The 22072-nt window shown below is 48.6% G+C and overlaps 1 protein-coding gene across 1 annotated transcript in view; it reads right to left on the bottom strand.

Annotated features, from left to right (window-relative positions):
* UNC13A (unc-13 homolog A (C. elegans)) overlaps nt 1-13436 on the bottom strand; it is a 62128-nt gene extending 48692 nt beyond the window's left edge. The window contains exons 1-8 of the mRNA XM_006898311.1: nt 13352-13436; nt 12252-12308; nt 11592-11691; nt 9733-9850; nt 9105-9228; nt 8139-8212; nt 5504-5555; nt 3489-3524 (exon numbers count right to left, since the gene is read on the bottom strand). Of these exons, the coding sequence (XP_006898373.1) occupies nt 3489-3524; nt 5504-5555; nt 8139-8212; nt 9105-9228; nt 9733-9850; nt 11592-11691; nt 12252-12308; nt 13352-13436 (646 nt within the window). The remainder of the gene's footprint in view (nt 1-3488; nt 3525-5503; nt 5556-8138; nt 8213-9104; nt 9229-9732; nt 9851-11591; nt 11692-12251; nt 12309-13351) is intronic.
* Nucleotides 13437-22072: the final 8636 nt, after the last annotated feature.

Genomic DNA, 22072 nt, shown 5'->3' with positions numbered 1-22072 from the left:
TTATCCATTAGGCCATCAGAGTTCTCTGCATTTCTTCACCTACTTTTTTTTAAGGAGCTCTACTGGTGTAGTTCGTTAAGAATTGAGCTCTAAACCTTAAAAATAATTCTAACAGCAACGCCTCGACGTAGCAGGATAATCAGCAACTGCCTACTCCCTTCTTTCTGATTTTTTTTTAAATGTGCTGAAAATATATACAGCAAAACACACACCAATTAACAATGTCACAATCAGTGATGCTGATTACATTCCTTAAGTTGTGCCGTCAATCTCATGATCCTTTTCCAAATTATTCCAGCCTTATTAGAATAAACTCGATGTCTGGCAAGCAAAAACTCCTCCTTTCCCCTCTCTCTTCTAACCCGTGGTAACCAGTAATCATTTTTGGTTTCTGTTATTGTCTAATAAGAGCCCTGGTGATGTGATAACATTGAGTGTTGTGCTGATAACTGGAAGATTCAGGGTTTGAACCCACCAGCTGCTCCATGGGAGGAAGTAAGGGAAGCAGTCCGCTCCTCTAAAGATTTACAGCATCAGAAACCCCATAGGGTACTGAAAGGTTTCAGATTGAAGCCAAGAACCAAGCCAAGGAAGAAACATTTCTCAGTTTATTTCACGCTGGGCTATCAGCGAGGGGAGTAGCACTGGGGGTTAGGCTCAGGGGGTTTATAGAGGGTCATTACAGGGGCTTAGTGGGGCATAAAGTTTCTGGTCTTGGGAAACAAGTTCTGGGGAATGTCCTGACATAGGATTTCTGAGTTCTGGTTTCAGAAAAATGTCCTGACATAGGGTTTTCTAAATTCTGGTTTTAGGGAATGTCCTGACAAAGGACTTTCTAAGTTCTGGTTTTGTAAAATATCCCGACATATGATTTTTGAGTTGAGCTTCAAACTCTATTTTTATTTTTAGCTTAACTGGTACTTCTATTGTGACCTATCACTGTGAGTGGGAATCGATTTGGTAGGAGTGGTTTGGGGTGTATATTGCTTGAGACTCTGTGTGGCACAACTGGTTAAGTACTTGACTAGAAGCTGAAGGGCTGGCAGTTCTAAATTTACCCAGAGGTCACTTGGAAGTGAAGCCTGGCTCTCTACTTTCAAAAGGTCACAGCCTTGAAGACTCTATGGAGCAGTTCTCCTCTGCCTGTACTTACGGGGTCACCGTAAGTCAGAATCAACTCAACAGCAACTAACTCAACATGTATTTGCTTATCTCATACAATTATATCCCGTAATATTTATCCCTCAATGGCTGACTTCTTTCCCTAAGCAAAACGTTTTCCAGATCCACCCATGATGGAACATGCATCAGGACCTCATTCCTCTTCCTCAGGGCTGAGCACTTCACCATTGTATATATTGTGCCTTTTGAATGTTTACAATGACTGTACTGCTTTTGAATTAAACAAGAAACTGGGGTGTTGGTTTGGGTTTTTTTTGTTGTTGTTGTTTTTGGATTTTTGTGTTTTTTGTTTGTTTCTGTGGGGTTTTTTTGCTCAAATGCTTGTCTGTTTTTTATTATTTTAACTTTCTAACGTTTTGAAATTGAGAGCTCTGGTGGTGTACTTTGTTGGACGTCACCTTGTAGATTCAAAGGCTGAGTGTCTTTGGTGGTTCAAACCCACCAGTAGCTCTGTAGGAGACTAAAAGACAGCCTCTTCCTGTGCCGTTAATTGCCTTGGAAACCCAAATAAGGGACAGCTATGTGTAGGTACTAACTTGATGGCAGAGAGAGAGAAAAAAAGAATGAAAGAAGGAAAGAAAGAAAGAGAGAGAGAGAGAAGGAAAGAAGGAAGGAAGGAAGGGAGGGAGGGAGGGAGGAAGGAAGGAAAGAAGGAAGGAGAGAAAGAGAGAGAGAGAGAGAAGGAGGAAGAAGAGGAGGAGAAGGAGAGGAGAGAATTCTTTTAGTTAATTATATTCATTTCTATACATTTGAAAAATAGGTCCAAACATTTTAATGGTTCAAAAGGGAATTTTGTATTTTATATATAAAGTTCTTTTGACAAGCTTCCCAAGGGAAAAAAAAATCTTAATTTCATTTTCAGCTAGCAAAGTTTTACCAAAATATCTCTTGTTTCCTGATTTCTCATTTGACTTGAGCCACTGTGACCTACAAGCTCTTCTTGTCCATGTGATACATGACCACTATTTGATGGGCTGTGTATTGGTTCTGACACGACAGGCGAATGTCAAGGCAAATTTATTGTAAATGCCTGTGATTTAGATTTTTGTGTGCATCAGCTGAAATAGCAATGCTGTGAAAAATCTCTTACAAAACTGCTTATTTTGTTGATGGAACCACATTTCCTCTCTGACCGACATCATTTCTATACCTGGGTTTATTGTCTTCAGCCAAATCAGTATTTTTCTACCAAATTATCCTTCACTTTGCCACGATGTTGCAAACCAAATCACATAAAACTGTTCATGTGTTTACCAATTTCCCCTCTGAAAAACTGTCTTCTGAGGGGAGCAGTTGTTTTCAGTTGGACTGGATTTGCTTTTGCCCAGATTCTGACTGTTATCAAATAATTTTTGTCCAAATGGCTTGCTTCCGGCTAAGTCCTTTTTTGGCCACTTTGTCTTTGCTTCTGACCTAATTATCAGCTTTAACCAAATTGGTTTGAATCAAAAATGCCTTCACTCAACAGCATCATCTCTTTTGTGACAAAGTGATTGTTACCAAGCCATGCATCAGATGCCTATTTTGGCTACACTTGCTATCTAACCAATTTGCTTATGACAAATTGTTGTGGATCATGGTGTTGGTAAACCTTTCCTTCCGCTGGTCCCAGAGGAAGGGTGGGGTAGTGCTGGCTCACCAGGATAAAGGGGAGAAGTGGAGGAAACATTCTTGTTGGTAGAAGAGAGAAAAGGCTATTATTCCATGACTCACAAGAGGAGGACTGAATTTCTCTCTAAAGGACGAAATATGGGAAAAGGAAGCTGTTCCTTAAGGAGGAAGATGAGAAGCAATAGAGACTCTCGTACTACCTTCTTCTGGGGGCAAAATGGAGGAAGAGTTGCAGAGGGGTGCTGTGGGGACTGAAGTTTTTGGGGTAACATCCTCCTGAGGGTCCCTGCCTAGCCCTTCTGTCTGAGATCATCTCTCCTGTTCTGACCCCATTATCACCATCCTAGTTTGAATAACACTGGGCCATTTCCTAGTGGAAAAGGAAGAAGGGAGACAAAAAGGGGTCACAGGAAGGGAGGGGAGGTCATACATTGGGAGCACGGGTAGGGGTGACACTGTGCCCAGCTGGAGACAATAAAGTCTCCAGTCTAAATGCTCACCCCTCTCAGTGGGCTCTTCCCGCCCGTGGCAGCGTCGCTGCCCATCAGGCAGAACAGGAACTTCAGGGCGGGGTGGGAGGGCACAGGATGAGCTGTGCCAGCTCCCCACTTTTTTGTTGCAGTAGGTGGGGGCCTCAGGGTCCCCACTGCACCCACCTCCCCATGACCACCCAGAATGAATAGCTGAGTACTTACTCTGCTGTTCACCCCAGCCAAAATAATTCCAGTTGCCTACAAAGAGAAGGGGCAGAGATAATAAAGGGCAGCGGGCAGAGGAGTGGACACGGGGCGAGGGGGGGCAGACAGGAGGGCTCTCTCATCCTCCTTCCCATCTCTTCCCATGTCCCAGGACCCCACTGTTCTCATGCCCCTCCTCCCCAAAGATCATTTCTGCTGCTGACACTGGACATTGCTGCCCAGGAGCCCACAGCATCTTGAGAGGAAGGCATTTTAGCTCTTTTTCTCATGGAGCCCACGGGCTCAGGCAGGAAGTTACAGGATCCACCGGGCCTCCCTCCTGACTTGAGGACAGGGAAAGGACCTCTGACCTAGAAGCCCTAAGTTCCAAGAACCCCACTGTACAGTTGGTGTTACCATCTTCTCTTACTTCATAAGTGGAGAAATGTGGGGTGAGTGGCTCAAAGCCACACATCCTCTGAGCATCAGGGCCAAGGAGAGAGCCAGGCCTTCCCACCCCCACTCCCAATGCCCAATGTCCAGACACCCTGGAACAACACTCCTTAGACCCTTGACTGCCTCCTCTGGGAAATGGCAGTGATGACTCATTCTCAAAAGGACTTGGGGGGAAATGCTGAGCAATGCGTTTCCTTTTCCAGATCTGATCTCCCCTAGCTTCATTCCACTTGCCAGAGGCTCTCTGTAGCCCTGAGCCTGCCCCGCCCCCACCTTGTACAGACCTCCTTTCTTAAAAATTAAGGTCTAACAGTTCCCACAAGAGAAGTCAAGAGACCCACTCAATATTGGATCCCAAGTGAGAGAAGAAATAGGATCCCCTCCCTGTGGAACACCAGCTCTTTCCCCTTAAGCTTCACCACCACCATCCTAGACATGTAGGGGAACAGTGGATGGGGTGGGAAAAACTGTGAGATGGGAGGAAAGAGAATGAAAAAGCAGGTGGAAAAAAGAGGAAGCTGAAGAGAAGGGTATCAGTGGCTCACAGCCTGGGGGGGTGGGGGGTACCTGCCCTCCAGTTGTATGATTTGCCACTTCCTCCCCACTAAGAGGACCTGGAGGGCATTTTTAGGAAGAAATGGAGGCCTAGTGGTACAGTTGATTTAGCATTAGATATTAGCCAAAAGATTAGTGGTTCAAATCCACCAGCTACACCACAGGAAAGCTGGGGCAGCCTGCTTCCACAAAGATTTACAGCTTTGGAAACCCAATGGGGTGGTTCTGTGGTGTCTTTTCTGTGGGACTGATATGAATCAGAACTAACTCAACAGCAGTGATCTGGGCTTGGGGGTTTAGTGGGGAGAATCTGGTGGTCCCCGAATGTCCAGAGGGTCAGGGAAGACAACCAACACTGACAACGCCAACCATAATGAGGGGTCAGCAGGCGAGTAACATAACCATCGGAATACTTAATAAGTATGACACAGTGGAAAGGAAAGCGAAGTGGGAGTCCCAGAGATATGAGTTCAAATCCTGACTTTGCTACTTTCAAAGCCAAGATTTGATCAAGTCACTTCTCTTGGACTTATGGTTTCTTTATCTATAAAAATGGGAACATGAAACAGCCTTTGTCCATTGTCCATATGCTAGGGTGAGGGTGTTATTTGATTAGTGTCTCTCTGTGCCATTAGGCATGGATGTGTTGGCTGCCTATGAATAGTTTTGTGTGGGTTGTTTTAAAAATAAAAGACATTATAGACCCTTATCCAGGATCTTACACAGGGAATTGAAGAGTGTGCAGAATGTTTTTATGCCTTCAGACGCCCTGGGTCCTTCCAAGCATCTGAAGAGGGCCCATTTCAGAAAGGGGCCTTAATGATTAAAGAAAAGCACTGACCTGCCTGTGATCACATAGCAAACCAGGACCCAAACCAAGTCCCCAAACTCTTCTTTCCAAGCCTCTAGAAGCAGAACACCATGGTCACTGTCAGGACCCATCTGTCTGGGGAATGACTCATTAGCAGGGAAGTCATAGTGTGGAGAGGGCTCATCCCAGAGAGGAAATGAGAGGTACTTACAACACTGGTTGCTGGGAACAGGGAGGGGTTTCTCTTGCTCATCTGGAAAGTACTGATAGAGAGAGAAGGAGAGAGAGCTGGTCAGAGGGAGGTAGATGTCATGGAACCAGGATGGACGACTCTACTTCTCATCCGACTCGCCCCTGCCTCCCTGGTCCACTCCCTCTGGAGGAGAAGAACAAAGGTGTTCACAGAGGAAGAAAGATTAAAAGAAGGGGGAGAGAAGCTACAACTACAATCCCAGAGGTGCGTGGTTCGAATCCACCAGATGCTCTGCCGGGGAAGGAGGGGCAATCTCCTCCTGTACCAGTCAGATCTGATTTGACGGTACACGCACACAAAAAATTAAAAAAAAAATTTTTTTAAAAAAAAAAGAAGGGGGAGAGAGAGAGAGAGACACCCGGAGGCAAAGGTAAATCGAGACAGAGGAGAAAAAGAGAGACACCCAGAAGTAGAGAGACAGAGAAAAAGAAAAAAAGAGGACAAGATATCCAGGGATGGAGAGATATAAAGAAAGAGACAAAGCAAAAAGAGATAAAAGACACACACACACACACACACAGAGGAGGAAGCAGAAATAGAGGAAAGCAAACAAAACAAAACAAAAACCACATAGGAAGAAATGCAGCAACAGGAGAGTTGAAGGGAGGACACCAAAGGAAGAAGATAAAGCTGAGTTTGGCCAAAAGTCCAAACACATGAATTAACACATGAATGTTGCTCCTTTGGAGTCCCTGGCTGTTATGGATTGAATTCTGCATCCCCAAATATGTACCATGAATCCTAATCTTTATATCTGTCTTATAACCCCATTTGGGGATGGGTTTGAGTTGTTAACATCAATTATGTAATATTAGCGTAGAATAGCTCTTAAATGAATTCCTAATCTCTTTTGGGATCTGCGAGCTGGACAATGAATAAGGATGACAGAAGAATTGACACCTTTGAGCTGTGGTGTTGGAACAGAGCCCTGAACATCCCATGGACGGCCAAGAGAACGAACAGCTATGTCTTTGAGAGGGTGCAGCTGGAGTTCTCTTTGGAGGAAAGAATGATGAGCCTTCCCCTCTGAACATGTTGCTAGGAGAGGCTATTCCTTGGAGAAGAACATGATGCTGGGAAGGGTGGAGAGTTGGCGAGCGAGAGGAAGACCTTCAACCAGGTAGATTGACACAGTGACTACTGCAATGGGCTGCTGTGTGTCAGGATGTGTTAGGATGGTGCAGGATAGAACAGGGTTCAGATATTTTGTTCATCAGGTCGCTATGAGTCATACTTGACTCAACAGCACCTCACAACAACAACATGTGGGATATAAAAGCAGATTAAGCAAGTGGGGGGGGGGTTACATGGGGAAAGCTAGTTGCCAAATCAAATGCAGATCACACAAGAACTGAGACACAGAAGTCAAAAGAGACAAAGCTCCTCCCCCAGAGCCAGCAGAGAGAAAGGTTTCCTCCAGAGCTGGAGCCCTGAATTCAGACTTAGGCCCCTTAAAATGAAGAAAAATCCATTAGTATTTGTTAACATCACCCAGCAACACTGGATAACTAAAGGGGCGCTCTTGGCGTTGTCTATCGAGAGCTATGTTTCCAGCTACAAGGTCACACAGCTCTGACAGCTCCAAGCCCCCAGCAGCTCCAAACTACAGCTCCACAGAACAAAGATGAGCGATCTCCTCCTGCGAGATCTGCAGCCTCCAAAAACCCACTGGAGGGTCGGTCAGCAGTGAACCGGTCCCATGGATTCAATAGCAAAGACTTTGACTTTAATTTTGAGATAATTTAGACATCGGGTGACACAAATGACTGATTCGTGTGCTTCTCTGCTAACTGAAAGGTTGGAGGCCTGAGATTGCTGGGAAATGTCTCAGAAGAAAGGCCGAGTGAACTGAGTGATCTACTCCTCAAAAGCCAGTCACTGAAATCCCTGTGGAGCACAGCCCCCCTCTTACACATGGGGTTACCGTAAGTCAGTTAAGGTTGGCTCTGTGGCGACTCATTTGGTTCCGTTGCACTTTCACTCTCTGCCTCCCACTGGAAAATATTGTGCCTTTGCCATCTCATTCTTTCCTGCTCTCTTTCCTTTCTGCCTTCCAGGGCTCCAAGGGGGTCTTTGTAATGATGTAGGACAAAGAAGAAAGGGAGCTGGAACCGAAGAGGAGGTACTTGGGGACTGGGTTAGAGGCAGGAAGGAGTTTTAGGAGAGTGAGTGTCACTTGAGGACCTTGGGGATACGTGGGCAGAGAGAGGGTGGAAGAAGTGCTTCCAGGGACCACGTAGCCCCTGAAGAGCTTTTCACATATGCAGAATTTGAGTTGTTTGGAAGTGTGATGTGCTTGGTGGAGTCTGTGCTCCTGGGATCCCATAATTGTTTCGCGACTGAGCCACATGAGCCACTGTTTTAACACGTTGCCAAAATGACGGCTGTAGCCGTCCTGCACGTTTTAATTAATAAAAAAAGGAACATCATTCATATGGCAGTCATAAACAGTTGGGGGGGAAATGCATTTCTTAGCACGGTCGTCAATTTAAAAGTGTGCAGATGCAGATGGAGAAAAAGGCAAGCTGAGTGAGAAACAGAGGAGGATACAAAAGAGGCCAAAAGAGACCAACGAGGCAGGGAAGATGCTCACCTCATCCTGGTCCCTCATGGCGTTCAGCTGCTCCAGCTTCTTGGCCCAGTAGCGCGCCTCCTCCTCGGGAATGTCTGGAAGCAGAGGCCGGGCTGGGAGGGGAAGCTCTGCTCTGCCCCTCAGCCTTCTCCCAGCATCCTGTGTCTGCCTACCTAGCGGGCTCTGGCCCGGCCTCTGGGGTCTATGGCAAAATCTAGGCAGTGGTGGAAGGTTGGTCTTGAGTAACTGAGGGAAGGGGACACAGGACAGGACACCCCCCAATCCCTCCAGGATTGCCTTGGGAGTCGATGGAGGTTGGAGGGTGGCTGCATCCTCCCTGTTTGAAGGGGAGGGGCACCTCATGGGATCTTCAAAAGACAATGGAGAGACATGTCCTCCTGGAAACGCCTCTGTCTCTCTGCCTGTCTCTGTCCCTGTGTCTGTCTCTTTGCTTTTCTCTTTGTTTCTGTTTATCTCAGTGCCTCTCTCTCTCTGCTTTTCTCTATTTTTCTAGTTCTTTCTCTCTCCAGGTCTCTTGCATCCATTTGTCTTTTTCTCTCTGGGTCTCTTGAGTCCATTGTCTCTCCCTGTGTCCTTCTATCTCTGTCTGTTTCTCTCTCTCTACCTCTGCCTCTCTCTTTCTCTCTCTCTATCTCTCTGTCCCAGCCTCTTCCCCTCACTCAGGTCTCTGCTGCCGTCTAAGGTCTCACCAGGCACAAGCAAGGGTCAGCCCTGAGCCCTGAGCCCTGAGCCCCTCCCCTCCTAGGGGTGGCCTCCCCACAAGGGCAAGGCTGAGAAGCCATGTCTACACTGCCGGCAGACACATGAGCAGCTGACCCCTGCATACCAACAAGCTCTCCTCTGGGGAGTGGACCCTCATCTGCAGGAGGAAGGGCAGGCCCCATCCACCAGGGTCCAGCTATCTTCTTGGCCTCATTGGGTGACCCCAAGAAGAGGAGAGGGGCTAGGCAAGAACCTCACACTCACCTAAAGGCAGCTCAAAGCGGGTGTCGAGGAGAATGCGGTGGAAGGTGGGGTCTTTGGTGCCACAAATCTCGTTGTCTGCCATGATGACCTGGGAGTCCAGTGTCAGCCACTCTCCAGGACCCTCCTGAGGTAAAGGGAGACAGGGGGCAGGGTCCTAGTGGGTGACCTCCCTTCTTTCATAAGAGGCATTTTGTTTACTGTTTCACCCCTCCCCTGGGAACAGTGTTTGCACCCCACTTTACAGATAAGGAAACTGAGGTTCAGAGAGGGGACGTTTCCACTCAAGGACCACATGGTGAGTCTGAGAAACTTATGGGGAGAGAGGTCTCTCTGGGGATAGACAGGTATCGGTGCAGTCTCATATGCCCATACCTCATCCCTGAAAGGGAGGGTATGGAGACACTTTAGATAAAAGCCCCCAACTCCTTGCCATCCAGAAACATCCTCAAGCAAATGAGCCAACATCCTTTCAAAGACCTCATTTTAGGGACATGAACTCTTGAGCAAATGGGGTCCACTCTGACCTCAGCATCTTTGTCTCTTAAAGGAGAATGATTCTATGGAATCTACTTCATTCTATTGAGCTCACAGGCAGTCCTCCTCTCTCTACCCTGGGTCCATCACATACCTCGTTGGACTGGCGGATGGTCCGCAGTGGGATCCACACGGTGCCCACCATTGTGTCCCAGATGAGCCCCTTGTTCCACACCTCCACAGTCAGTCCCAAGTCCAGGCGGTTAATCTCACTGCAGAGAGAGGAGAGAGGTCCCGAGGGACACAAGTGAGGGCAGAGAAGGCTCAGAGGAGTCAGTTTACTTGCCCAAAGACACACAGCAGACTAGAATTCAAATCTCTCTCCTAGCCAAGCTAGGAGATGGGACAACCTAACAGTGTTCCTCATGTCACGGAGAGGAAACTGAGGCCCAGAGGGAGGAGTTACTAGCTCAGAGTGTGACAGCAGACCCTGGGTGCCATATGTCTCCTGTGCTCCCAACTTGCCTGGCCCTCTCTTGTGGGCTCAGATCTAACAACACTGGGTTAGCAGGGAAGAGACTCCAAAGTCCTCACTGGCTCCCTATCACGTCCATCCTAACCGGGGTCCTCTCCCTCCAACCACATGGGACTACTGTCTCACTCCTACATGCTCTCACCTCCAAGTATTTCCCCACAGTATCCACCCTGGAAACCTGCCAGTTTGAAGAAAAAGTATTGGGTACATCCAATATTCAATATCCATCAAAGACTTTCCCCAAGGAAGGTTTTATTTGTATGTCTCTCTAGCCTGTCAATTACATGTCTTAGTACATGGGGAAACACACCACCTCTCCTCTTCAGAATTGTTGACCTTCTCTAGAATTGGGGATCTCTCCCAGAATTAGGGACCTCCTCTAGAATTGGAGATCCAACTCCTTCCTTTCTGGAATGTTTTTTAGTCTAGGATTCCAACTCTCCACAGTGACCAAGCCTACCCAGGCTCTGCTCAGGGAATAGCCCAGACTTGAAGTGCTTGAGTTCAAATCCCAGCCAATTTATTTAAAGATTATGAGATGTTAGCAGGTGAATCTGTCTCTCTGAGCCTCTGTTTTCTCATCTGTCAAATGGGAATGATGATAGCAATCCCTTTACAGGATTGTGCACAGAATGGACTCAGTATATGCAAAGCACTAACATCGGACCAGCACAAGTTGTTCTCCATGTTTTAGAATAGGCAGAGCACAAAGCTGTTTTGTAAGTAGGGGATACAAAATCCTGCAAGCTTCAGGCTAGAGCAAGAGTCTAGGCCATGTATTCATGCAGTGAATAAATAAATCATTATTTATTGAATGCTGACTGCTGTAAGTAAGTCCCTGTACTAGGGAGTGGAGGGTCACAAACAGACTTGATCCCTCCTCTCAGACTGTCTCCAAGGGTTTGGCCCAGTACAGAACAGTGTGTCACAAAATCACACAAATATCTCAGACAATCAATTATCTTGAGGGCCAGGAAGGATGGGAATCTCTGAAATGACAGCTTGTGGAGAGAGGTCAGGGAGGGCTTCCTTGAAGAGGTGTCACAAAGCTGATACTCAAGGGCAAAAAATGAGCCAGCTGAGGAGTAAGATGAGCATGTGCAAAGGTCCTGGGGCAGAACACTTGGTTGACTGAGTGGGAGGGCAGTACAGTGGGGATGGGGCTGGGCTAGGGAGCCACAGAGGGAGATGCTGGTGGAAGGGAGTTATCAGGGGCTGTGGGAGGAGAGCAGGTTTTATTCTCAGGTCCATGGGCAAGTTTGGAACCTGGGAGCAACAGGATGTGATTTGCAGTTTTAAAAATATCCCCCTGGCTGCCTGGCAGAGAACAGATTGCAGGAGGTGGTTGGCACAGGAGGCCAGGACGGAGGCGAGGCACAGCAGGGACTTGGCTGGTGGCCTCGGAGATGGGGAAGCAGTTGGACTCAAGGCAGAGGGAGGGGAGTCCCAGATGATCCGGACCTGCCCAGCAGACTCACAACATGAAGTCCTGCTCCCAGCTGGGCTGGCTGCCCCGCACAGCGATGGTGGTGCTCTTGACATTCTGCACCTTCAAGGTCACGTACGTGTTGAGCTTCTCTGTAGTGGTGAGAGCAGAGTCAGAGATAGCATGGGACTCAGGGATCCTCGATGCCCCTTCCCAAGCTAGACATTTCCCCACTGGGTCCCTGCATGCTCTGTGGGCTCAAGGCACCCCAGGTCCACCACAATAGTGCAGCCCCACACCCAGGTCACCTCCAGAGTCCCCAAGTACAAGGGAAGGGCCTGGGTGCAGGAAAGTGGACTTGTAGGATGATTAAGCTGCAGTTTGGCAATGCCATTGTCTAAGCTGCCCTGGTTCTCAGATGGGAAACTGAGGCTCCAGAAAGGGGAGCAGAAGCATCCTATCTGGGGCCTACTCTTCCCACCCACAGCCATAATGGAGGACTACAGGCTGTACTTCTCAGGATCCTGGGAAGGGTCTTGGGCTCAGGGATCTCCTGTGGGGAACCTGTGGAAGCTCCTCCCAGCTCCTTCTGATGCTCATTAGGCATAAAGCCCACGTCCCATTGCTAGCTCAGACCCTCCCAGTTTTTCCAAGGGATGAAGAGACAGACAGACAGACAGCACAGGACAGGACAGCAAGAAGAGACACTTACCTTGGGCATCATCAAACTTGGCTTTTTTGACTGTGGAGAGAGACAGAGATAGGGAAGGGAATGGGGAAAAGAGGTGGAGAACAGAGACAGAAACACCCCGAAACAGAGAAGAGAGTCAAAGAGAGCAAAGAGAGAACGGAGGGAGGTGGGGAAGAGACAGGGAGATATAGAAACCCACATCGCAAGAGAGGCATGATAAGAGACACAGAGCAGAAAGGCACCAAGAGAGGAAAAAGAGAAATCAGACAGAAAAAAGGGATTTAGAGAGAAACAGACAAGGCCAAGAGAAACCGACAGAGGCCAATTCAGAAACAGGCAAAAAGTCAAGTAGAGGAGAAATAAAAATGGAAGGAGAGGGAGGTAAAGGGGAAAGGGGGAGGGAGAGAGAGAGAGAGGCCATCAGAGAGTTTAACACAGGCAGATCTTAGGATGGAAGGATCTGTAGGCTGAGAGCCATCCTTGCCCCCCACCAACCCCATCTCCATCAAAGTCCCAGTTGTGCCTCGACCAAGAGTTCAATACAATTCAAAAGGAGTTGGGACAGAAGGCAGGAGAGGCCTCCCACAGGAAGTCCTCCAAGATTGTCAGGAAGGGAAGGAGGATTGAGGTAGAGGAGGAGAAGGATTGAGAAGGAGGAGGAGGAGGAGGAAGAGGGGGAGCGAGGCAGAAATGACCCTGTGGCTCTATCAGAACAGCGACACCTCTCCTATCTAGTTAATCGTCTCTAGCTTGTCCTTTTACCAAACATTCTCAAAGTTTGGTGTCTAAGCCTCAAAAAGGGGCTGGGGGAGGTGGGACTGAACAATTCAGAGTGCTGACTGCAAAAATGCACACAGACACATCTCAGTCTGGGCTGAAAGGCTGAGATCACCTGGCTCCACTTGATGTGGAGTGTAACGCAGATACATGCAGGGCTCCACGTGGTTCAGTCTTTGCATGTTGGACAAGATCCCATAAGCCCTAGGTACTAAAGCAATTCTAGACTTTATTGTTTTTCCCACATCACACTTTCCAGTTACAATATCCTAGAACCTTGAGGTACCTCCAACATCTTTCCTCCTCATTCATTCTCCACTCGGCTGAAAACTCACCTCCAAACCATGCCTGTGCCACTCTTCTCCTGCTCCCATTCTTTTCCTGCAGCCTCTTTCCCTTGCAAATTGTGTGTGTGTTCTGTGTGTGCATACATGAGCACGTGCACACTCAAAACATGTTGTTAGGTGCTGTCGAGTTGATTACAACTCATAGTGACTCTATGAACAGCCAGCCTGAATTCTGCCCTATCCTGTCCTGTCCTCCTCATCTCTGATACACAAGATAAAGTTCATTTCTGAAGTCTCTTTGTCAATCCATCTCATTGTAGGGTTTCCTCTCTTTTGTTGACCCTCCATCTTTCCAAGTATTATGTCCCTTTCCAAGGAATAGCCTCCCTCACCTAACTCCATGCCCAAAGCACAAGAGATGAAGCTTCACCATCTCTGCCTTCAAGGACCGCTCTGGCTGCACTTTCTCTAAGACACCTATCAGTTTGTTCTTCTGACTTTCCATGGAATAGTCAGGATATTCAGTTGTCTTCTTCTCCAGCACCACAATTCAAAGGTATCAATTCTTCTGTCATCTTACTCATTATCCAGCTCTCTCTCTGATGCATAGCAGGTGACTGAGAACACCATGGCCTGAATCAGGCACACCTTAGTCTTCAAATGACATCATTGCTCTTCAGTATTATGGAGAGGAGCCTGACAGCAGACTTGCCCAATGTAATATTTCTCCTTATTTCCTGACTGCTTGGTAGCAAGCTGCCTCTTTCCCTCGCAAATTGTGTGTGTGTGTGTGTGTGTGTGTGTGTGTGTGTGTATCACCAAGTCGACCCAAACTTCTAGAAATCCCATTTGTGTTGGAGCAGAATTTTGCTCTGGAGGGTTTTCAGTGGTTGTGGGGTTTTTTTGGAATTGGATCACCAGGCCTTTCTCCTGAAGTGCCTCTGGGTGACTCAAACCACTAGTTTTCAGTTAGCAATCCAGTATCACCCAGAGACTCCTACATCTGATTTACAAAAACATGAAGATCACACAATCAAAGCTTTTTCAACTCTAGCCAGCTCTCTCACTCCCTGATGACAGCAAGGTCACTCACTTCTCCTGCGGCCCTGGGAGGGACCTCTACAGTCACGTGCCCATGTACATTATTTCATTTCCTGCGCAAATGCTAGCCTTCTATACCCTCTGCTCTGAGCCTTCCTTCATATGCTTCAGTTAGATCTTCCAGACTTATGCAAGGAAGCAGAAGGTTAAATTCCTAGAAAGGGAATTTGATGTCTATTCTTTCTTCTGTCCTGAAAGTCAAGTTCAGTTTTTTTTCTGGGCAGATGCCACCGTAGCCTCCCATCTCTGGTTGTTATCTCTGTCCCGATCACATGAACTTTGGTCTTCAAAAGGCCTTGGATGGAGCCAGTGAAGAGAGAATTCCCACTGAGATGGGAGGCATGGGGCAGCTCTAAACACATGTCAGAAAAGACTGTTTGTTCCCACAGCAGACACACAGTGGGATGGCTGTCCAGAGGCATCTGCGAGCTACCCAGAGCTACAGGCTTCTTCCTAAGCCTGTGTCTCTGCAACGAGAAAAAAAATAATCACCCAGATTTTTAAATGAAACGGCATTTGGCGTCATGACTACCAAAATGCCCATGGACTTGGTTATGAGAAGTAGATGTGGATGAAGTCCCTGCCTGGAAGTTGGGAGAACTGAGTACTGTAGTGGTTCGACATCGAGCCAGGTGCACCTGGGCTAAATTTCTGGGGCTGTGTGATCCTAGGCAAGTTCATCTCCCTCTCTGAGCCTCCACTTATGTCTCATTTCATCTCCAACTCCTTCGGTCTCTTATTGTTTTTTCTGGATTTTACTTTTCCTCTTTCTTGCCTGCCTCTATGTCTTTCTCTCACACCCAAATCGTTCATGAACTCATGTCTTCCTTATGTTCTGACTCTAGGTGTGTGAAAACACCCTCTGCCTCTTGCTCCTGGTTGTCCTCTTGCCCACCTTCAGCACCATACCCCTCACGTGGGGAGCTCACCTACCCTGCCCCTTACCACTTGGCCAAGTGAGACTCAGGGACTGAGGTCTGGGATATACAAGACACATTCTCTGGTTCTTGGGGAGGAGTGATGCAGGTGAGGGATGGGGATCACTGCCTGTCTAGCCATCCCCATCCCAGGCCCCCTTCCAAGGGAGGGCAAGTTTGCAGACCAGAGGGTCTGAAGGGGTGGGAGGAGAAAGGGCAGAGCAGGAAGGGGACAGAGGGAAGGAAAGGAAAAGAGGAGAAGGGGAGGAAATAACTGGACTCAGAATCAAAGCAAATGCAAACTGACACAGAGAAGAGGGAGAGATTGTCACTGGAAAAGTCAAAATAGGGAGTTAGGGGAGGAAAGGGAAGATCCCTGGGGACAAAGAGATGCCAGATGCCACTTTGGGTCAGACGAAGATTTGTGGGGTCCATTCTGGCTTGGATCTCCACCCTGTTATCGGCTCACCCATCCCCCCACCTTGCAGCTGTTCTTCGTGCTATGCCCCATTTCACAAACTAGACCCTGAGGCTCAAAAGGTCAGTGGAGAGAGAGAGAAGGAGAGGGAGAGGGAGAGGGAGAGGGAGAGGGAGATGGAGAGGGAGATGGAGAGGGAGAGAGGCTCTCTCTCTGTGTGTGTGTGTGTGTGTGTGTGTGTGTGTGTGTGTGTGTGTGTGTCCCTCCTCTCCAGCCTCAGCCTCCAGGCCAGATCCTGACCACCTGGGGGGTGAGGTATATGGAGGAGTCTACAATGAGGGGGCTTGGACTTCTAAGATCTAGGGTCAGGGCTCAAGCTCTCAGCTCCTTTCAGAGGTGTTAATGTTTGTGCACCACTGGGGTTTGTGAGGGTGAGAGAGACTGGGTGGAGCTTAGAGGGGGAAGAGCCAAGAGGTGAGCTCTTGGTTGAGAGGCCAACTGGAGGGAATGGATCTGGGCGTGGGAAATGAAACTCAGGAAGGGAGTGGACGAAGAGCAGGAAGATGATGAATTCTAGAGAGATCCTGGAGGGGAACTCAAGTGAGAGGGAGCCTAAAGTAAAGGGTCCCTGGGAAGGGGAGTGGGGTGGGGAGAAGAAAAAGCTCAGAGAGGATGAGGATGCTCCTAGTGGGGGTGGGGTAGATATGAGGAAGGAGACAGGAACCGAGGGGAGGGGCGAGCAGTCTCATGGAAGGAGGGGCCTTGGAGAAAAGAGGGGTCCTGGGCGGGGCCAGGTGGGGTTCCCGAGAAGGAATCGAGTCCCTCTCTTTCTGGTCTCTAAACGCCCCAAGTCTTAGAGCCATCACCACCTTCATCATCGTCGTCATTACATCCTGCCCTCCTCCTTCCGCCCCTTCCAAGTTGCGATATCGGGGTCACCGGGGCGGAAGCGCCTCCACCATCCCCCGCGGGCTCCCGGTCACGAGTGCCAGACTATTTATAAAGTGGGCGCAGCAGGCGTGGGTGACGCCATGTCTGGGAGGGGGCGGAGAGTGGCTGAGGCAAGGCGGAGGTGGGGGTGCAGGAAGCACCTCTGGAGCCCACACAGCTGCACCTTGGCACTCCTGATCGTGGCCTGGGAGCCCCTGCTTTGCGCTGGACTACTTATCAGCAGAGCCAGGGACGGCTACACGTGGGAGGCGCTGCGTGACCTCAAAGGCACTGCTTTGCGCTGGGCCTCAGTTTCTGCATCTGGGAAATGGGGCAAATCAGGCCTGACTGGTTTGTCTTCTTCCCTTCTCCATTCCCCTCCTTCCCCTAACGCCTGTTCCATCATCGTTCATTTCACTGTCATTACTATTTATTACAATTATGCTTGTTATGTGTACAATTATCACCAGTATTTTTCTCTGACCTACCCTGGATTCTAATTGAGGTGTTTGGAGCACTTGGTCTTTGACCTGCCTTCTCCCCCACCCTGAGGAGGAGGGAGGTGTTCCACTATGAAAGGAAGCAAATTCACCTAGCAGACCTGCTCAGTGGGACTGTCGGAACATACTAAAAGGCCGTAATCAGATCGGCATGGCTTGGCATTGGGGGATGGGGAGGCATAGCGAATCCAGAAATAGATTCTAGGCTATTTGAGCGTTCCCTGTGTGATACCGGTGGCAGGCCTTTCAGCGGGAGACGGATGGGTTTGGATATGAAGAGCCATGTCGCCGCTGGCTTTTCAGCTGGAGAATAAGAGCACAGTCTCATCCGTTGAGAATTTTCCCCCTCTTCGCCTCCCCTCATCCTTTTTGTTAAAAACAGTAACACCAAGAATCTGGAACTCTGGGAGCTCCAGGGACCAAGGATTTCTGTCTGTGTTGTTCACCATATGGCATTTGGAACAAAGCATACAGTAGGCGCTCATTAAAAGTTCTTGGAAGAAATGACGTCATTTTCTCCCTGACAGCCCTGCGGGTCAGCACTAAAACAGCCAGAAGTGCGGGCGCTGTCCATGGTGCTGAACCCTTGGCTCCTGCCCCAAGCCCCTTCGATGAACTTGGTCTCTTTTTTCTCATCAACCTAGGTTCTCCTGTTGCCTCTTGGGTATACCCTCAGAGCCCTCCTCCGGTATGAGAAAGCAGTGGACACTCAGTAAATATCCTACTTCTAGGAATCTTTTTTTCCCAAAAAGATTTTAATACCTATTAATAAAGACATCACCTATTATTTTTAAGGTTTTCAGTTCACACTTATTGAAGTTTGATAGCTTGCCATCTCATTGCACTGATAGTTCCAGCAAATCTAAGTAGTAGGTGCTACTAGTCTTCCCATTCTATAGATAGGCAAAAAGAAGGTATGGGATTTCCCAAGAAGTGAGAACAGATGGAGTCAAACTCGTAGCTACTGAACTCAGGATGCCTTGTTGGCACCTCACAGAGCAATCTCGTTGTATTTCAGAGAAAATAAAACCTACGTGGAAGAAAAGGTTGAAGTAGTGACCTTGACGATGAGTTAGAGCTTACCTTGAAAGCAGGTTTCCACAGGTGTGCCAAGAGTGAAGTTCCAGATGTGGACCTCACCCCAACTTGGTGGTATTAGAAGGGCCACATGCAGAAGGCTTTGTGAAGATATCAAGAAAGACTAGAACTGTCCCATAGGCTTTCCAAGGCTGTAAGTCTTTATGGACACAAACTATCTCATCTTTCTCCTATAGATAAACTGGTGAATTTGAACTGCCGACTTTCTGGCTAGCAGCTGAGTGTTTTAATTGCTGTGTACCAGGGTTCTGGAATTGAGACAGTCACCAGAAACCTGGAGACACCTCTCAAAATACATTTACTAAATTGGTTTTTTTATTCATTAAATAAAATATTGACTGAACCATTAAAAAACATCAGGTGACCAGTGAACAGTGCTATGAAGCAGATAAGATGTCCTTCACTTGCTGGCAGATGTAAATCCTTCCACCTGAAATACACTTTCCCTTCTGCTTAGCACACTCTCCTTTACTTTCTGAGACCCCAGAAAGGCAGGAAGGTCTTTGGGACGGTATCTCTGAGAAAGAGAGCCCCAGGATACCCCCATCCAATACCCTCAGTCCTCTCCCAATCCATCTCTAACCCTACCAGGTGGGGATAAACCAGGATTTTGTCCCCACAGTCAGAAACCATACCTGGATGTGGCACACAGAGTTATTGTTGTTGTTGTTGGATCTGACACACAGAGTAGGTGCTCAATTAGTATTTCCTCAGTTAATACATGAATTCATGAAGGGTTTGCCCTTCATCTCAGATTAATAAAGTGGATTAAGGTGGTGATGAAAATCCTCCAAAATGGAGAAATGGGAGACAGACCTGCTTAGGGGATCATTCACATGTCAGTGCAACCACACAAGTGCTTGTGTTTGCATAGGATTATGTATATATTTGTAGAAGTGTTAGTGTTCTTGGACAGGCAGGTGTGTGTGCATGGACAGCGATGTGCAGGCAAGTGGGGGTGATCACGCATGGGACACACTGGTAAGCGTGAGCCTCACTCAGGGCTGTGTTGGCAGATGGTGTGTGCACGTGTAGTGCAGTTACATGGTATGTGTGTTTGTATGGCACGTATGTTATTATGGATTGGATTATATTTTTATGGCTGAACGATAAGAAGTTATGCTGCCAACCCAAAGGCAGGTGGTTCGAATCCACCAGCTTACTCCTACGGAGTAAAATGGGCATTCTTCTCCTGTGCAATTTACTATCTCTGAGAACCCACTGGAGGGTCAGCTAGGAGTCAGTCTCAATGGTACATAACAATAACAACAACAACAACAAGATAAAGATAATGTTAAAGTCTGGTATCTGTGAACATGATTGTATGTGGAAGTAGAATCTTTCCAAAGAGAAACCATTGGAGCAAACTGGTCTTAATACAACCTTGTTGCATCACTCATCTAGTCCAAGTCCACAGTCCTGTGTCTCCTTGGAGCACAGCTCAGACACTTTCCTGAGGCTCCCTCTTTCCTCCCACTGTCCTGATCCTCCCTCATTACAATTCCTTCCCCTTTCCTTGTAACTTTTTTTTTTAAAAAGAGTCATCCTTACCATATTTTTGGGTCTCTAGGGGGTGCAAATTATTTGATCTTACCTATTAACCTTAAAACCAGCCTAAAAGTCGTCCATTTGCACTTGAAGCAGTGAGGGGTATGTGTGTCAGAATCAGTAAGACTAGCTCAGAACAGGCCTAGTTACAAACTCATAGTGTTGCTATGAGTCACAGGTAACTTGAAGGCACATCCCAACAACAACACCACCAACTGCAAAAGAAAGGCCTGGCATCTACTTTGGTAAATGACACAGTCAAGAGAACCCTTTGGGGCAAGTTTATGTTGTTAACACACAGATTACCATGGAACCAACTAAATGATAATTGGCAGCATCAATATGGATGGTGAAGAAGTTGATAGTTAACAGTTTTAGTTTACTTGGCTCCACAGTCAGCACTCTTGGTAACAGCAGCCAGGAAATCAAGAGATAAATTGCATTGGGAAAGTCAGCTATGAGGGACCTTTCAAGAGTACTGAAGAGCAACGACGTCAGGCTGGAGATTAAGGTGTGCCTGATCCAGGCTATAGTCTTCACAATTATGTGCTATGCATCGGAGAGTTGGATGGTGACTAGGGATGACAGAAAGAGAATTGATGCCTTTGAGCTGTAGTGCTGGAGAAGAGTGTTGAATATACCATGGACTGCTAAGTGAACAAACAGGTTTGTCCCGGAGAGGGTGAAGCCAGAATGCTCCTTGGAGTCAAGGATTCTGAAGCTTTGTCTGACACTTTGGGCATGTTGCAAGGAGGTCCTCGGAGAGGGACATGACATCATGTTTGGGAGAGTGGAGGGACGGCGCAGGAGAGGAAGACCCTCAATGTGATGGATTGATTCTGTGATTGGAGTGGTGGGAATGAGTGTGTCGGAGACGGTGAGGTTGACACAGGATAGAATGGCGTTTAGGGTTCTTGTACATAGGGTCTCTATGAGTCGCAAGCGACTCGATGGCACATAACAACAACAGCATGTTTCATCGTTCTGTGCGATTTTTTTCTTTGGCAGGGTACATGTATCTTGGGATGTGGGGAGGTTTCTGAGTGTCAAGACATGAAATCTTTATGTGACAGCAATCTCATGGACAGAGCTGGGCACCCACCTTCCCACGTCTGTGCACACGTGTGCCAGCAGGTATGTGTAGGGAGGGCTCTGTGTTGGACCCTGATGATCGTGTTCACCTGATGATCGTGTTCATGCAGAGACACATTGGGCATGTAACGCGGGCACGCTGGGTATAGGGATTGGTGAGCTTGATGGAGACTTCAGGTTTACTCTCAGTGACAGAGGTCTCAGATCCTGTGGAGACGTGTAGCCTCGCTCCACTGGGCTCTGCTCCCCTCTCCCGCAGTAGGTCTCGCCTCTGTGGGCTTCACATCAACAGGGCCGCATTCCCACCCTCTGAATCTTGCTCTTTCCCCCTTTCTGCCCCTTCCACCTGCACTCACTCCTTATCCCGGTGGGTTTCACCTCTACCCCGCCTCTTAGCACCTCTCGCAGCCTCAACCAATCCCCTTGCTCCCACTTGGGCTTGCCCCACCCACTCCTACCGCTTCACCACTGCTGTCCGCAGCCTCCAGCGCATCCTTCCCCCAGGTCTCCCTTTCTGGAAGCCTCACCCCTCCTGCCCCCCTTCACACCACCCCCGCAGCCGAGCCTCCTGTTTGCGTCAGAGGGTAGGGTGAGATTCTCTCCACTACCACCACCACCCCCCTTTGCAAACCTTCTAGAGAGGCAGACAGGATGGGGCAGAGCGAGGAGCAGTCCAGCAGGAACCCCAGGCCATTCCTCCCGCTGGGGCCAGTCTGGATCTGCACCTTAGAGGAAGGGGCCAGAAGAGGCCGGGAAGTTCACTGCCTTCCCTGTCTCTTCCCATCAGATCCAGCCAGAGGGTAGCAGGCAGGAGGCCTAGTCAAGTCTATATCTGCACTCCCCAAACTCCAGAGGTCTCGAGATCGGGGTTAGATGAGTCGACCTTTGATTCTAGGGGCCCATCTCCCATTGCTGTCCAGCCCGGGCCGCCTGGAGCAAGCTTGGAGAAATGGGGCCCTTATCGCTTTAAGAACACCCGCGTCCATGCCGGCCCCGCCCGATTTGCACCGGAGCAGCCACCGCGGCGGGGAACGGGCAGGCGGGGCCCGGTTTGTGAATGGAGCGGCCAAGGAGGAGGAGGGGAAGGGGGAAGGGGAGGGAGGGCGGGGGCGGCTCCCAGGCCTGCCCTCCTCGGGCCCCAGAGACTGCCTGGGGTTCGGCTCCCGCACGCACC

This window comes from Elephantulus edwardii, unplaced genomic scaffold, assembly GCF_000299155.1.
Source record: "Elephantulus edwardii isolate Elephantulus edwardi_28Jun2011 unplaced genomic scaffold, EleEdw1.0 scaffold00226, whole genome shotgun sequence".
In the NCBI taxonomy this organism is placed as follows: domain Eukaryota; kingdom Metazoa; phylum Chordata; class Mammalia; order Macroscelidea; family Macroscelididae; genus Elephantulus; species Elephantulus edwardii.
This window is presented reverse-complemented; position numbering and strand designations above follow the sequence as displayed.